Source organism: Oncorhynchus kisutch, linkage group LG15, assembly GCF_002021735.2.
Source record: "Oncorhynchus kisutch isolate 150728-3 linkage group LG15, Okis_V2, whole genome shotgun sequence".
Classification (NCBI taxonomy): domain Eukaryota; kingdom Metazoa; phylum Chordata; class Actinopteri; order Salmoniformes; family Salmonidae; genus Oncorhynchus; species Oncorhynchus kisutch.
This window is the reverse complement of record NC_034188.2, coordinates 9,988,880-10,004,953: the sequence shown is the minus strand read 5'-3', so window position 1 is coordinate 10,004,953 and position 16,074 is coordinate 9,988,880. Positions and strand designations below refer to the sequence as shown.

At 44.1% G+C, this 16,074-nt stretch overlaps 2 protein-coding genes across 4 annotated transcripts in view; both read left to right on the top strand.

Annotated features, from left to right (window-relative positions):
* The first annotated feature begins 368 nt into the window (after positions 1 to 368).
* Positions 369 to 3,747, top strand: c1qtnf2 (C1q and TNF related 2). Of its 3 annotated transcripts, none has more exons than XM_031789603.1 (3): positions 369 to 1,129; positions 1,841 to 2,146; positions 2,512 to 3,747. In XM_031789603.1, the coding sequence occupies exons 1-3, from the start codon at positions 1,096 to 1,098 to the stop codon at positions 3,159 to 3,161; spliced, it is 990 nt and encodes a 329-aa protein (XP_031645463.1). In that variant the 5' UTR covers positions 369 to 1,095; the 3' UTR covers positions 3,162 to 3,747. The 3 variants fall into 3 exon arrangements, with proteins under 3 accessions (XP_031645463.1, XP_020328340.1, XP_031645464.1); XM_020472751.2 differs by having other exon boundaries at positions 384 to 1,129; positions 1,841 to 2,116; XM_031789604.1 differs by having other exon boundaries at positions 1,119 to 1,485.
* A 150-nt stretch (positions 3,748 to 3,897) lies between these two features.
* Positions 3,898 to 16,074, top strand: part of LOC109880549 (cyclin-J) — a 32,954-nt gene continuing 20,777 nt past the window's right edge. Inside the window, exons 1-3 of the mRNA XM_031789602.1 lie at positions 3,898 to 4,216; positions 5,678 to 5,786; positions 12,408 to 12,618. Of these exons, the coding sequence (XP_031645462.1) occupies positions 5,709 to 5,786; positions 12,408 to 12,618 (289 nt within the window). The 5' untranslated portion in view covers positions 3,898 to 4,216; positions 5,678 to 5,708. The remainder of the gene's footprint in view (positions 4,217 to 5,677; positions 5,787 to 12,407; positions 12,619 to 16,074) is intronic.

Here is a 16,074-nt window from a genome sequence, read left to right as displayed (position 1 = left end):
CAGTAACACTTCTGGCACCTAAGAAGTACCAAGCACTGCAGACAAATGGTTGCTGTTAGGCCCATTTATTTATTTAATAACTAGGCAAGTCAATTCTTATTTACCACGTTGGCCTACCCCTCCCAAACCCGGATGACGTTGGGCCGATTGCGCACCGCCCTAAAATACAAATTTCTGGTATTTACATTTTTTAAAAGTTGAATGTTTTAATTTAACCTTTTTATTTAACTAGGCAAATCAGTTTAGAACACGGGTTTGTGCTTGTCTGATCAGTGAAACCTAAAACAGGACGGGGGGCTCCTCTACATTCATAATCATCCGATTCACGAACCACAATCAATGTCAACGGTCCCCATCTCTCTAGAAGAGTTCTACAGTAACTGGTTCTTTGCATGCGCGTTATTGAGAGGGCTCAATCACAACTTTAGCACGTGTTTTAGTTTGTCATGCATGTATTCTGTGAAGCATTGCATACAGTGCTTCCAACCTTTTCTTCCAGCTGTGAGTTCTTGATGGGTTTTCTCCGGTTCTTGGCACGGTGTCTGGACACATCTGGTCATCCTAAATAGTGCACTTCTACTTAATTCAACTCACTTTTGCATGTGGCTGCCTTGTATGATGTTTGTTTTACGATTTCTCCGTTTATGGTGATAACCTATGAAATTGACGGTATACCGCCTATCAAAACATCCCCTAATGCAAGTTGGCTCCTTGGCACAACTGTCAGTTGAAATTTCACATAACTGGTGGGAAAAAAAGACGCAAAACCAATACATTCAGCTTTCATCTTAGACTTCGCTTACATTATTTATTGACATTACTGGGGTTGTCAGAGGGTAAGGTTGTTGAGTTTGTTGAAATGAATTACCTCACGGTGAAAGTATTTATTGGCAGAGAGAGAGAGAGAGAGAGAGAGAGATATTGCTGCAACGGGGAGGATGTTCATGTTTTGCGTTTGGGGTTCAAATACGCACAGGATTTCTTTACAATACTGTACGTCAAAGATGGTATTTCGACCCGACATTGGAGTATTATGTAGGCGGTAAGGTTGTGCTTCCGTTCTGTGGAACTGAAAGGGTTGGGCAACGCATAAAAATGCTGCTATTTGTCAAGTTTATCTCTTCAGTTGGTGAGTAGCCTACATGTTTTCTCTATTATTTCAGCATGTTCCCTAACGATGGCATCGTGTGTGGAGAGATGTTCCCTAACGATGGCATCATGTGTGAGAGATGTTCCCTAACGATGGCATCGTGTGTGGAGAGATGTTCCCTAACGATGGCATCGTGTGTGGAGAGATGTTCCCTAACGATGGCATCGTGTGTGAGAGATGTTCCCTAACGATGGCATCGTGTTTGAGAGATGTTCCCTAACGATGGCATCATGTGTGAGAGATGTTCCCTAACGATGGCATCATGTGTGAGAGATGTTCCCTAACGATGGCGTCATGTGTGAGAGATGTTCCCTAACGATGGCATCATGTGTGAGGTCGAGAGAAACTCTCCATTACGCACAACACTTTGTTTTATAGTTGAACGGCAATGATATGCAATTTTGATCAAGACACAGCTAACATACTTTGTTGTTTAACTGTATTTTTCAGCAATATTTACTCCGTGTTTTGATTTGTAGACATAATTTGAATGCACGTCAGTTAACATAGCCTTATCGGCACACTGCCTCGAAAATGTTTATGAAATCTCCGTTTTAGTCAGCGTACCTCTGGCTGATGACAGCAGTGTGTTTGAGCTATAAGCCAGCTGTGTAATGCATCGGTTCTGATGATCTCTACAACAACAACTTTCCAACTGATGATTCCTAAAAGCCTCCCTTATCTTTTCAGCTACTACCATGCTCCAGCTGTCTCTGATGGTGTGTTTACTATCCATCACTGTCACTACCCCCCAGTCCCAGTTCCAGACTACACACCCCTTGTACAAGAAGGGCCACAACATCACCATCCATTCCTCCCAGCTGGTATGTAGTCTACCCGGCCCTCAGGGGCCAGGTGGCAACCCAGGGGGCCCCGGATCTCCAGGGACTATGGGTCCCATGGGTACCCCAGGGAAGGATGGCCTGGATGGGGAGGATGGAAAGAATGGGGAGAGGGGTGACAGAGGTAAGCATGATGGAGAGAGGGGTGACAGAGGTAAGAAGCATAATGGAAGCATCCAGGTAGTAGCCTGGCCTGGGCCTGAAACCGAGTACTGTAGTACAACTCAAGGCTGAGTTAGTTAGTCCACTGAGCTGAAGCCTACAATATAGGCATTACCTGTTAGCCCACTAAGCTGAAGCCTAGAGTCATTACATTTGGGAACTAACATGAGTCTTTATGTCTCAGGCAACGTTTCTGGTCACGGTAACCACTTTACCAATCTTAAAGTCCTTTATTGCTTCCTGTGTTAGCTATAATGTTGTGTTACAATGCAGTACACTGTATTGTGAGCTGTCTGGTGTAAATACGTATATCAATGTAAAATAGCCATGACCTGTCTGTCTCTTTCTGATCTTTAGGTGAACAGGGGAGGTCTGGGAACCCAGGTAAACCCGGGGTTAAAGGTCGTGAGGGCGTGGTGGGCAAGCATGGACCCCGAGGGCTGAAGGGCGCGCGTGGGGCCCCAGGTCTGGCCGGGCTGGGGGGCACCAAGGGGGAGACGGGGGACGCAGGTGAGACAGGGGCTCCTGGGGGCTGTAACTGCGGCACCAACTCAGCCCGCTCCGCCTTCTCTGTTGCCATGACCAAGAGTTACCCCAAAGAGCGTCTCCCAATCCGGTTCAAACGTATTCTACTCAACGAAGGGAACCACTACAATGCCACGACTGGGAAGTTTGTCTGCTCTGTCCCTGGAGTCTACTACTTCACTTATGACATCACATTGGCCAATAAGCACCTGGCGATCGGGTTGGTGCACAACGGGCAGTACAAAATCAAGACATTTGACGCCAACACCGGGAACCACGATGTGGCGTCCGGTTCTACGATTCTCCGGTTAGAGCGTCAGGACCAGGTTTGGCTGCAGATCTTCTACTCTGAACAGAATGGGCTGTTCTATGACCCGTTCTGGACAGATAGTCTGTTTACCGGGTTCCTGATCTATGCAGACCAGGAGTATCTGAACGAAGTGGACAGGAAAGCTAATGAGGATTCATCACCTTCATCCTGATGGGTTGAACTACAATGGCACCAGTTTTGCTTCCTTGCCCATTTGCGTAGAACATTCTGTCTGTCATTGAAATCATAGCTCAGCCTATTTATACTCAGTTTGGGTCAATGATACAATTCACTTTTTTAGAGAACATTTTAATAGGCCTACTGTATTATCTTTGCATATGATTGAAAAAGCTTTTCCCTATATTGACACCAGGTGGCTCCAGGAGTCGCCTGTTGCCCAGCTAATACTCATTGCTTATTGTTTATGAACATAATTGTATTGCATGTTATGGCTTATTGGATTGTTAATGGTGGAGAGAAATGAGGGAAAGGATTTTATTTTCACATTCAATAATTTTTGGTGCTGTTTATATTCAGCAATAAGGAGATGTTCCTACATGCAACTAACCCTCTCTGTCTAAATTACATGAGAATGCACTGTTAGTGTTACATGTTATTAAAAATAGTTTATTTTGTGTTATAAATCATATTATAGTAAATTTTACAATGTGCTAAAGGAAAACGGATTTTTTTTTTTACACACGTACCTAGAGAAAGTTGATAAAGTGATTTGCAATAAAACTTGATTTAATCATCTACGCTACTATCCGTTTTTAAAATGCCAGCTTTTGTTAAGTTGTTCATATCTGGGAGAGACATGTTCAGTTTGATTGAAATCAATTAGAGAAAGAGTTATTGCCGTAGTTATCCCATTTTAGCCACGGGGTTTTTGGACTACATTTCCCATGTCACACTCGGTGTTTCGCGTACGCAGGTTCACGAGCTCCTTACCGACCTCAATAGCAGCTGGGGCAGCCAACCACTTTGTTGAACGGGAACTCGTTAGAAAGAGACGGTCGTGGAAAAATCGTTGGAAAAGTGTAAACAGACTAGAAAACAGCGGAATTAAACTGTTCTGAAGCATTGTTACTTTGTCACCTGAAGAACGGAAACCGTCGTCGCTTTTCGCCGGTACCGAGGATAACACACAACTTCCCAAAGAGGAATTCACTCATTCAGGATGTCGGAGTGAAACAAAGAGGTCTGAGGGTATTCCTGTCGGAAAGGGTGAGCGGCACATGCGATCATGGAAATGTCGCAAATTTAAAAGTTGATTAAATGTGTGTGTCATGGATTTAATGCGGTAAATAGTCACGTGCGATCTTTGTCAAGTTTGAGTTAAAGGCCTATAAATTAAAGAGTATTAGAAACGAAAGACCGGTCCACTTTTCTGTTAAAAAAAAACGTCTCGTGGTGTTGACACCGCTGAATGACAGTCTTGACAAATTTTCTCATTATCAACGTATTGATTTCTTTTTCTCCTAAGCAGATTTGTGACAAAGTAGCAATTTGTTGTTAGGCCTACAACAAAAAGTTACTTTGTTAACCTAGCACTATAAATCCCATTTCGTTTTTTCCACCTCAGGGGGGCATTTAAATCACACCCACATGCATGGTACTGCACTGCATTCCCCCATAGTCCAATATTGTACTAAAGGAGTCTAACGTTACTCCTTAGTCCAAGTACCTTACATACTCTGTTTAAAGGGTGAATTGGCTCTGACAGCCAAAACAGTTAAAACTGCATCTAAACGTAAATCAATTGCGGTACGGTTCTAGAAACATAAATCCCTATACTTTTATATCACATCAAAATAACAAACGCTAAATACACACTTGGTGTACACGGTTTTCAACACCGTTGCAGCCAACGGTGTTTTTCAGTGACAAGTTTGTGGCGTCTGCCGTTACAAACAGGTTTCGGAGATGCAGATAGCTATTTAGCACAGGTAGTCCACTCTGTCTTCCGTAAACAAGCGCTGTAACATGGAAATATGACCGTGTGGGAACCCTAACCCTGTAAAGGTGTGTATCAATTTAAAATATATATATTTTTAAATATATTATACATTTTTTAGATGTTAAATGAATACACACCTTTATAGGTGCAGATATGAAAAATACGATCCTTATGCTTCCAGAACCGTACAGCAAGCGATGCGTGTTAATGTTCAGACGGGGCGTCACGGCTTTTAACAACTCCCCCCCCCCCCCCCCCCCTCCTGCATAATGTAGTGGAACTGAGAGTCATGATCAAGGGCTATGCAGTGCCAGTGACATGTCTAAGCTTACAAAAGAGCAGCCAACTATTTTGAATAGTTTTCCAGAATTTTGCTTTGTAAACATTTCGGAAGGCTATTTGGTGTGTTCTATTTGATCAAATGCTGATCTTTAACTGCAATCGATTTTCAAAGTGATTGCTTAATGAATATCAAAGGCAGCATGTCACCCCGCATAACCCACTCACCTCTAGAATTTGATTTGCTATTACTTCATAGTGCAAGTTAATTGAAAAGATGCAATGTTTTTTTTTCTTCCTAGAAATCAACACATTTGTTGCTTTGCTGGAGCTTCCTCTCTCTTATAAAATAGATGTTTTAAGAGTTGTGATCAGACACCAACTACCATAACATGTGGCATACAGCCAGGATGTCTCTTGACTTAGCCAACATTGCTGTGTGTCTGCAGGGCTGAACTTCATCCTTGTGGCCTTCTCTGAATGGGAAAGATGGAAAGTGAGTTACAATGGTGGAAAGGACAGCTAGCAGGGGATATCCATCAGTCCCTCCGCATCAAGGTAAGACCAGCCATTCATAGAATCAGAATTAATAGACTATAGAATTTAGAATGAATAGAATTCTGAATTCCGATTCTATGAATCCAGTTCTCTGGGTCTCCTTGGTTCATTCCCTGAGTTCCACTTATCATCACCACATGTGATAAGAATCTCAACTGCATGTTGAAATAGGTATTATGGGGATGTTCTCAATGCCAGGGAGAAAGTTGAGTTTGGTGGCCTGCAGATCACCTGCGCTTAAATGCAGCTTAACCTAAACAAGACGACAACTAATCTAGGTTGCCTAGCGGTTAAGAGCATTGGGCCAGTAACGGAAAGGTAGCTGGTTCGAATCTCTGAGCCGACCTTGTAAACCAAATCTGCCGGTGTGCTCTTGAGCAATGCACTTAACTATAATAGCTCATGTATGTCGTTCTGGATAAGAGGTCAAATATGTTTTCTTGTTCACCTAGTGTTTAATAAAAAATTAAGATCCAAGCCAGAAGTGCCTTGATAGCCACTCCTCGACTTATATGTTTAGCTATATTACACCATACAGTGTAGTTAATGTTGGCAGATATAATTACATGACTGTCATCTATTTGGAAGTGATCTAATTTAGATTACATAGAAGGGCTGAGGCTCATTAATTGGCTGATACAGTAATTAGACAAACCTCCAGCATGATTATATTTTTTACTGTGTGGCCCTTTAATGGCAGCATCTGTCACTGGACTGCAGTATTCTTGTAGGGAGTAAGATTATCACAGCTAATTTGATTCTATGTAGGAGGGACAATATGGAGTAGGGGTTTATGTGTGTCTACGCGCACGTCATGTGTAGGGGGAGTATTTGGATAGTAGATGGCACTGTTGCAGGCAGCTGCCCCCGCTCTGTTACAATCGGGCAGTCTCATTACAAGTCATTCACTTAGCCTACCACAGTCTTTTTTTATTTACTCGTCTGACTCACTATGGAAGTCTGTAACCAAGGGGGTATGAAGTCTGTAACCAAGGGGGTATGAAGTCTGTAACCAAGGGGGTATGAAGTCTGTAACCAAGGGGGTATGAAGTCTGTAACCAAGGGGGTATGAAGTCTGTAACCAAGGGGGTATGAAGTCTGTAACCAAGGGGGTATGAAGTCTGTAACCAAGGGGGTATGACGTCTGTAACCAGGGGGTATGTAGATTAGGGCCTCCCTTCTGATTTATTCTGACTCCCCCAACCCTTCAACCAATCAGCAGACCAAATAAATAAGCAATTATGCTGATGTAACTTGTCCAGTGTCTTTGAAAGCCAAAACAACGCCCCAGACATAAACCCTATTTCTAAATACTTGTAGCCCATCAGCAGGCTAGTCTGCTCCTCTCTGCATCCAGTCCCCTGCCTTCCACTGCGGTTCCCCACAATGCCCCTGAACCCCCAGACAGACAGATGGACCAGAGGCAAGGGGGGCGGAGAAGTGAGGAGAACTCAAGGCGGGGGTGGTGTTTTACAGGGGTTTCTGTGTATGTATGTATTGTCCTTCAGATTCCTTTAGCTGCCTATCACCTTAGTGATCACCATTGTTTCTGTATCGCCTACATAGAACTAACCCAACAGATAATTGATGAAACTCACAGATTAAATATGTGTGAGTCACACGTATGCCATAGATTGTGGTCCTCCATATGTTGGTCATGCTGACAGCCACTACGGCGTCAGTGTCCAGTAAATATTAGGTTTACGGGTAGGGTAGTGTTTGTTGTTTGGACAACCCTTAGGGAAGGGAAGTAGGCTCTCTGTCTCTGAAGTAGACAACAATAGTAACCTGTGTTTTTAGTGGATGTTTACCGTGTGCCTGTAGCAGCAAACCACAAACTGATACAGCACTACGTAAAAAGATGAATCCATCCCTTATTTAATCTGATATTAAATAAATCCACATTATAAAGCCCTTGTTGTTGTGTTTTTTTTAGATCAAATATCCATCTGTGTGTGGTATGAAGAAGGAGAAACAAAGCATTTATTGTATAACCAAAGCATCTCTAGTTTTCTAAGCCTGTATTAGTATAGAGACAGACTGATAAAGCATTAAAGACAGTACATTGCGGGTTGAAGAAGTTTGTTTTTGTCGATCCCCTTGTCAAATGCATCTTTAAGCTGAACGCTCAAGCGACACTCCTCTATTCCACTATGCTACCGTATATGGTTGACTAGGAGGACACTGGGTACGTCCTTGAGGTGTTTAAAGATAAAAACGACTTTTGACCAGAGTCCTGTAGTTTAATAGTAATGTCTTTCTCTTCTAATTTTGTCCCTTTGAAACGCCAGCTGCTAATTGAACATGAATGGGAGATGTGCTAAGGGTTTAACATAACCCCTACTACTGAACCACCATGCTTCCTCACCAACCCCTACTACTGAACCACCATGCTTCCTCGCCAACCCCTACTACTGAACCACCATGCTTCCTCACCAACCCCTACTGTTGAACCACCATACTTCCTTACCAACCCCTACTGCTGAACCACCATGCTTCCTTACCAACCCCTACTGCTGAACCACCATGCTTCCTTACCAACCCCTACTGCTGAACCACCATGCTTCCTTACCAACCCCTACTGCTGAACCACCATGCTTCCTTACCAACCCCTACTGCTGAACCACCATGCTTCCTTACCAACCCCTACTGTTGAACCACCATGCTTCCTTACCAACCCCTCCGCTTATCCACCATGGGGAACCCTGTCTCGAGACGGACGTTCCGGTTCCACTTCTGTACAACATTATCGGAATCCATGCTCCATGACTGTTTTGATCACGTGGACTGGAATATGTTCCAGGTTGCCTCTGGGAATAACATCATGACCAGGGGACAATGGTGACCAGGGGACAATCGTATTGTTAAACGGTACAAATACGACCTACACAGATCGATCAAGATGACGAGACACAAGTATAGAGACAAAGTGGAGGAGCAATTCAGCGGGTTGGATACGAGGTGCATGTGGCTTCTAACGATCACGGATTACAAAAGAAAGCCAGTCACTTTGCGGATACCAACGCCGCCCTACTGGACAAGCTAAACACCTTTTTCTCATACTTCGAACAAAACGACTCTGAGCTGCCGAGGACAAACCCTGAAGACATCGAGGACTACGACTCGGAGAGCCCCTGAAGACATCGAGGACTATGACTCGGAGAGCCCCTGAAGACATCGAGGACTACGTGCTTACGGTCTCCATAGAGGACGGATGTCAGTCATTCAAACGTGATCCACGGACGACGCAATTGACGGTGGCACCGTACACTGCCCTCACCCACCTGGACATTAAGAATGCATATCGGAGGTTGCTGTTTATGTGTTAAAGACCATCATGTCCGCCACAAATCTCACGGCCCGGGGACTGATCTCCTCCCTGTGTAACGGGTTCCTGGACTTTCTGACGGGCCGCCACCCCCCCCAGGTGGTAAAGATTGGCAACATTACCTCTTCCACACTGATCCTCAACATGCTGGACCCACAATGGTGCGTCCTCAGTCCCTCCGCTGAATTCCCTGTATACCCATGACTGTGTGACCTCACACAGTTCCAACTCCATCAAGTTCGCTGACGACACGACAGTAGTAGGCCTGATTACCAACAATGACGAGACTGGCCTACAGCGAGGAGGTAGGCACTCTGACAGCGTGGTGCGGGGTAAACAACCTCTTCCTCATCGTCAGCAAAACAGAGGAGCTGGTTGTGGACTTTAGGAGGGACCAGGTTGGGCACGCCCCCATCCTCATTCACCGGGGCTACCAAGGAAATAGTCGTGTCAACTTCACGTTCCTCCACATACACATCTCTGAGGAGCTGAAATGGTCAAACCACACGGACACCATGGTGAAGAAGACAGCGACTCTTTAACCTCTGGAGGCTGAAGAAAATCAGCCTGTCCTCTGTTCTACAGGAGCACCATAGAGAGCGTACTGTCTGGCTGCATCAAAGCCTGGTACGGCAACTCCACTGCCGCTCACCGCAAGGCACTACGCTCAGCTGAACGCACCATTGGGTGCACACTGCCTTCCCTCCAGGACATCAACAACACCAGGTGTCGCAGGAAGGACATGAAGATCATCAGGGACCCCAGCCCCACGAGCCACAGCCTGTTCTCCACGCTTCCATCACTCAGACACGGGCAGTACAGGAGCGTCATGGGAAACCTGACTGGCCAATAGCTTCTACCCCCCCCCCCCCCAGACCATCAGGCTTCTGAATAGCCACCACTAGTCAGCTACCCCTCCACCCCCTCCCTTCCCGCTCTGCTCCCCCAACAGGCTTCTACCCTGCCCCCACCGCAATGGACACTGAACAGCCACCACTACTTCCTGTCCCCCTCCCCGTGGGGAGCCCTGTCCCCTATATTAATGTTAGAACCCATATTCATGTGTTAGAACCTATATTTATGTATTGGAACATGTTAGGACCTATATTAATGTGTTAGAACTAGAGGTCGACCGAATATGATTTTTCAACGCCGATACCGATTATTGGAGGACCATTATTTGTAATAATGACAATTACAACAATAGTGAATGAACACTTATTTTAACTTCATATAATACATCCAATAAAAATCAATTTAGCCTCAAATAAATAATGAAACGTTCAATTTGGTTTAAATAATGCAAAAACAAATTGTTGGGGAAGAAAGTAAAAGTGCAATATGTGCCATGTAAGAAAGCTAACGTTTCAGTTCCTTGCTCAGAACATGAGAACATATGAAAGTTGGTGGTTCCTTTTAACACGAGACTTCAACATTCCAAGATAAGAGGTTTTAGGTTGGAGTTAATATAGTATTTATAGGACTATTTCTCTCTATACCATTTGTATTTAATGTACCTTTTGACTATTGGATGTTCTTATAGGCACTTCAGTATTACCAGTGTAACAGTATAGCTTCCGTCCTTCTCCTCGCCCCTACCTGGGCTTGAACCAGGAACACATCGACAACAGCCACACTCGAAGCAGCATTACCCATCGCTCCACAAAAGCCGCGGCCCTTGCAGAGCAAGGGGAATAACTACTCCAAGTCTCAGAGCGAGTGATTGTTTGAAACTCTATTAGCGCACACCCAGCTAACTAGCTAGCCATTTCACATCGGTTACACCAGCCGTTAGGCTGATGGGCTTGAAGTCATAAACAGCGCTGTGCTTGCAAAGAGCTGCTGGCAAAACGCACGAAAATGCTGTTTGAAAGAATGCTTACGAGCCTGCTGGTGCCTACCATCGCTCAGTCAGACTGCTCTATCAAATCATAGACTTAATTATAACATAATAACACACAGAAATACGAGCCTTTAGGTCATTAATATGGTCGACTCCGGAAACTATCATTTCGAAAACAAAATGTTTATTCTTTCAGTGAAATACGGAACCGTTACATATTTTATCTAACGGGTGGCATCCATAAGTCTAAATATTCCTGTTACATTGCACAACCTTCAATGTTATGTCATAATTACGTACAATTCTGGCAAATTAGTTCGCAATGAGCCAGGCTGCCCAAACTGTTGCATATACCCCGACTCTGCGTGCAATGAACGCAAGAGAAATGACAATTTCACCTGGTTAATATTGCCTGCTAACCTGGATTTATTTTAGCTAAATATGCAGGTTTAAAAATATATACCGCTGTGTATTGATTTTAAGAAAGGCATTGATGTTTATGGTTATGTACAGTCGTCCGATTGTGTTTTTTTTCACAAATGCGCTTTTGTTAAATCATCCCCCAGCGCTGCATCGATTATTTGCAACGCAGGACACGCTAGATAAACTAATAATATCATCAACCATGTGTAGTTATAACTAGTGATTATGATTGATTGTTTTTTATAAGATAAGTTTAATGCTAGCTAGCAACTTACCTTGGCTTCTACGGCATTCGCGTAACAGGCAGTCTCCTCGTGGAGTGCAATGAGAGGCAGGTGGTTAGAGCTTTGGACTAGTTAACTGTAAGATTGGATTCCCCGAGCTGACAAGGTACAAATCTGTCGTTCTGCCCCTGAACAAGGCAGTTAACCCACCGTTCCTAGGCCCTTTTTGAAAATAAGAATGTCTTCTTAACTGACTCGCCTAGTTAAATAAAGGTATATCAAAATAATAAAAATCGGCGCCCAATAATACCGATTTACGATTGTTATGAACACTTGAAATCGGCCCTAATTAATCGGCCATTCCGATTAATCGGTCGACCTCTAGTTAGAACCTATATTAATGTTTTAGAACATGTTAGAATCGATATGAATGTGTTAGAACCTATATGAGTGTGTTAGAACCTATATGAGTGTGTTAGAACCTATATTAGTGTGTTAGAACCTATATTAAACTGTTAGAACCTATATTAAACTGTTAGAACCTATATTAATGTGTTTGACCTGTTAGAACCCGTATTCATGTGTTAGAACCTATATTTGTGTTAGAATCCATATTAATGTGTTAGAACCCATATTAATGTGTTAGAACCCATATGAATGTGTTAGAACTCGTATTAATGTGTTAGAACCCATATTGTGTTCGAACCTATATTAATGTTAGAACCTGTATTAATTCTTTCTCTTCCCTCTACCTTCTCCTCCTCCTCCTCCTTCCTTTTCTCTCCATCTTCCTCTCCCTCTAGGAGTTGAAGCTGCCTGTGTATCGGGCCCACTCCCCTCAGATAGGGATGCGTCGGTACTTTGCAGACCTACTGGCCATACTGTCGAACCGCTACCAGCTGTGTCCTACAGCCAGACACCTGTCTGTTTACCTACTGGACCTGTTCATGGATCACTACGATGTAGCCGTCAAACAGCTCTACGTCATCGCCTTGTCCTGCCTGCTCCTTGCCAGTAAGTACCATGATTCTTTACAGAATAATGCTCTGCTAGTTTCCTTCAGTTGACAGTCCAATCAAATTTTATTGGTCACATACACATATTTAGCAGATGTTATTGCAGGTGTCGTGAAATGGTTGTGTGCCAAGCTCCACCAGTGCAGTAGTATCTATCTAACAATACACACATCTAAAAGAATGGAATTAATAAATATATAAATATTAGGACGAACAATGTCGGAGTGGCATTGACTAAAATACAGTAGAATAGAATACTGTATATACATATGAAATGAGTAAAGCAGTATGTAAACATTCTTAGTGACTAGTGATCCATGTCTGTATATAGGACAGCAGCCTCTAAGGTGCAGGATTGAGTAACCGGGTGGTGGCTATTTAAGTCTGATGGCCTTGAGATAGAAGCTGTTTATCAGTCTCTCGGTCCCAGCCTTGATGCACCTGTACGGACTTTGCCTTCTGGATAATAGAGGGATGAACAGGCAGTGGCTCTGGTGGTTGATGTCCTTGATGATCTTCTTGGCCTTCCTGTGACATCGGGTGCTGTAGGTGTCCGAGAGGGAAGGTAGTTTGCCCCCGGTGATGCTTTGGGCAGCCTGCACCACCCTTTGGAGATCCCTGTGGTTTTGGGCGGTGCAGTTGCCCTACCAGGCGGTGATGCCCTCAATTATGCATCTGTAAAAGTTTGTGAGGGTTTTAGGTGACGAGCCAAATTTCTTCAGCCTCCTGAGGTTGAAGAGACGTTATTGCGCGTTCTTCACCACACTGTGTGGGTGGACCGTTTCAGGTTCAGTGACGTGTACGCTGAGGAACTTGAAGCTTTTCACCTTCTCCAAATTTCCTTTGTTAAAATCCCCAGCTACAATATATGCTCCCTCAAAGATATGTGGTTTCCAGTTTGCATAAAGTCCAGTGTAGTTCCTTGAGGGCCATCGTGGTATCGGCTTGAGGGGGAATATACACGTCTGTGACTATAACCAAAGAGAATTCTCTTGGGAGGTAATACAGTCGACATTTGATTGTGAGGTATTCTAGGTAGGTTGAACCAAAGGACTTGAAACATACAGTGCCGCCTTTCTTCTTCCCGGAGAGATATTTATTCCTGTCTGCGCGATGTACTGAGCCCAACTGGCTGTATGGACGGGGACAGTATGTCTGGAGAGAGCCATGAGTCCGTGAAACAAAGTATGTTACTGTCCCTGATGTCTCTCTGGAAGGAGATCCTCGCGCTGAGCATTGTCTACTTTATTGTCCAGAGACTGAACATTAGCGGGTAATATACTCGGAAGTGGAGGATGGTGTTCACACTTCCTGAGTTGGACTAGAAGTCCGCTCAGACTACCTCTTCTCCGCCGGTGGCATCTTGGAGCAGCCTCTGGGATAAGTTCAATTGCCCTTGGTGTGTACGAACAAAGGATCCAATTCAGAGAAGTCGTAATGCTGGTGAGTGACCGCTGCTCTGATATCCAAAAGATATTTCCTGCTCTGTGTAATAACACACAAAAAACATTCTGGCCTAAGAAATAACAGACAAAAAAACAAAATACTGCAAAGTTGCTTAGGATCTAGAAGTGGAGCTGCCATGTCTGTCAGCGCCATCTTGTTCTCGCAACACGTTTCATAAACTGTTGAATGGTTATAAGAAGTTATAACACACTATGTTCCCATCCAATACCTTCAGTGATCATTTACTCCAGTTTCCAGACGATGGATGGCTGTAAAACCCTATATAATTTGTGTTGCTGTGGCTTTTCACATTGTTTAGCTAGAAACCCAGTCTGTCTGTGACTTGGTGAGGATTAGCCTACACCTGTGTCGGTACGTCTTCATGCACGTAGCTTTGATCCTGCCTTTGATAACACGTCTGGGGGGGTTTTGTCTTTAGTCGTTCCTGATGGTACCCGTCTAAATGAATGTCCTACACAGCAAAGCGTATGAAACCCACTAGAGCAGGAATAAAGAACACTTGGACCTGGGTTTTGTCAGATAGCTGTTTGTGATCTTGGAGTCAGATTATATACCATGATCTAGGCTTCTACTGCTATTACTATGTGTAGGAGTAGTTGCTGTAAGTGGGTCTGTGTGTGTGTGTGGTGATTAACGGCTAGTCTGTGACTCTGTACATTAACACAGCTCACAGAGCATCATGGGTAATTACACTAATGATGCCATCAAACTGTGAGTCTGGGACGGGGCCCGCTCACTGGGGAGACGTGTGTGAGGCTTCGGGGAGCTCATAGAGTTTACTGGAAGACTAAATGAAAAGATGAAAATATATCGACCAAAAATCCTGTTAGAGGATTCTCTTACTAGACGAATGAATGGAATCTTTTGATTGCTTCTTTCAGTGAGAGAACAGAGTCAGACTCTAGGGATCAGCTCTGTGTGATTGATGAAGGCTTGAAAGGGCTGTTTGATTCAAGGTTGTCCTGATTGGGTTTGCTGTTTAATCTCCTGAGGTGCTGGAATCTGGCCTAATTAATTAACTCAACTTCTCTGACTGGTTGGTTGTTCAGTACTCTGGTCCTGCTGGGTTTCAGGTCTGATGCCAGCTTTGCTCTGGGCTCGTTCTCTGTGTCCCAAATGGCACCCAAATGGTACCCTATTCCCTATGTAATGCACTACTTTTGACCCGTGCCCTATGGGCCCTGGTCCAAAATAGTGCACTATATAGGGAGTAGGGTTGTTGTTTGGTACATAGTCTTTTAAAAGGAACACATTGTCTTTGTTAAAATTCCACGGGCTTCTGCGCTAGGTTAATTAATCACACTCTCCATTGTACCTCTCAACAGTCAGCACTTAATCCTGTTAGCCTATTGGTAGTATCTCTCCATCTCTATCGCTCTCTGGTCTCTCTCCTCCACCTCTCTCTCTCCCTGTGTTTGAACGATGTGTGTGTTTTTCATAGACATTCACAGAGAGCAAGGTAAAGAAAATGGTGGTTTGTATTTGTCCTTGTTTCATTTGCGACAGGAAGGAAATGGAGTGTCCCAACTTCTTCTTCCCGGTCACAACCACAGGGTCAGGAGACCTATTGTATAAAGTCCTTCTGCGTATTTTAACATCCTTTCATCAAAGCCTTTTTCCTAAAGGAATTCTTACCCTTCGAATTGTCGGATCATTTCAATGGCGCTCGTAGATGCCAAAAGTCTAGACACCCCATTGGCCCCAGTCAAAAGTAGTGAACTACTTGGTGTCCACATCAACCAACAAACTGTCAACCTGATCACCATGAGACAGCTTATAGGTGGTGTGGTGCCAGGATAACAACCTCTCCCTCAATGTGAGCAAGACAAATGAGCTGATTGTGGACTACAGGAAAAGGAGGGCCGAACACGTCCCATTAACATTGACGGGGCTGTAGTGGAGCGGGTCGAGAGTTTCAAGTTCCTTGGTGTCCACATCACCAACAAACTATCATGGTCCAAACACATCAAGACACACCTCAGGAGAC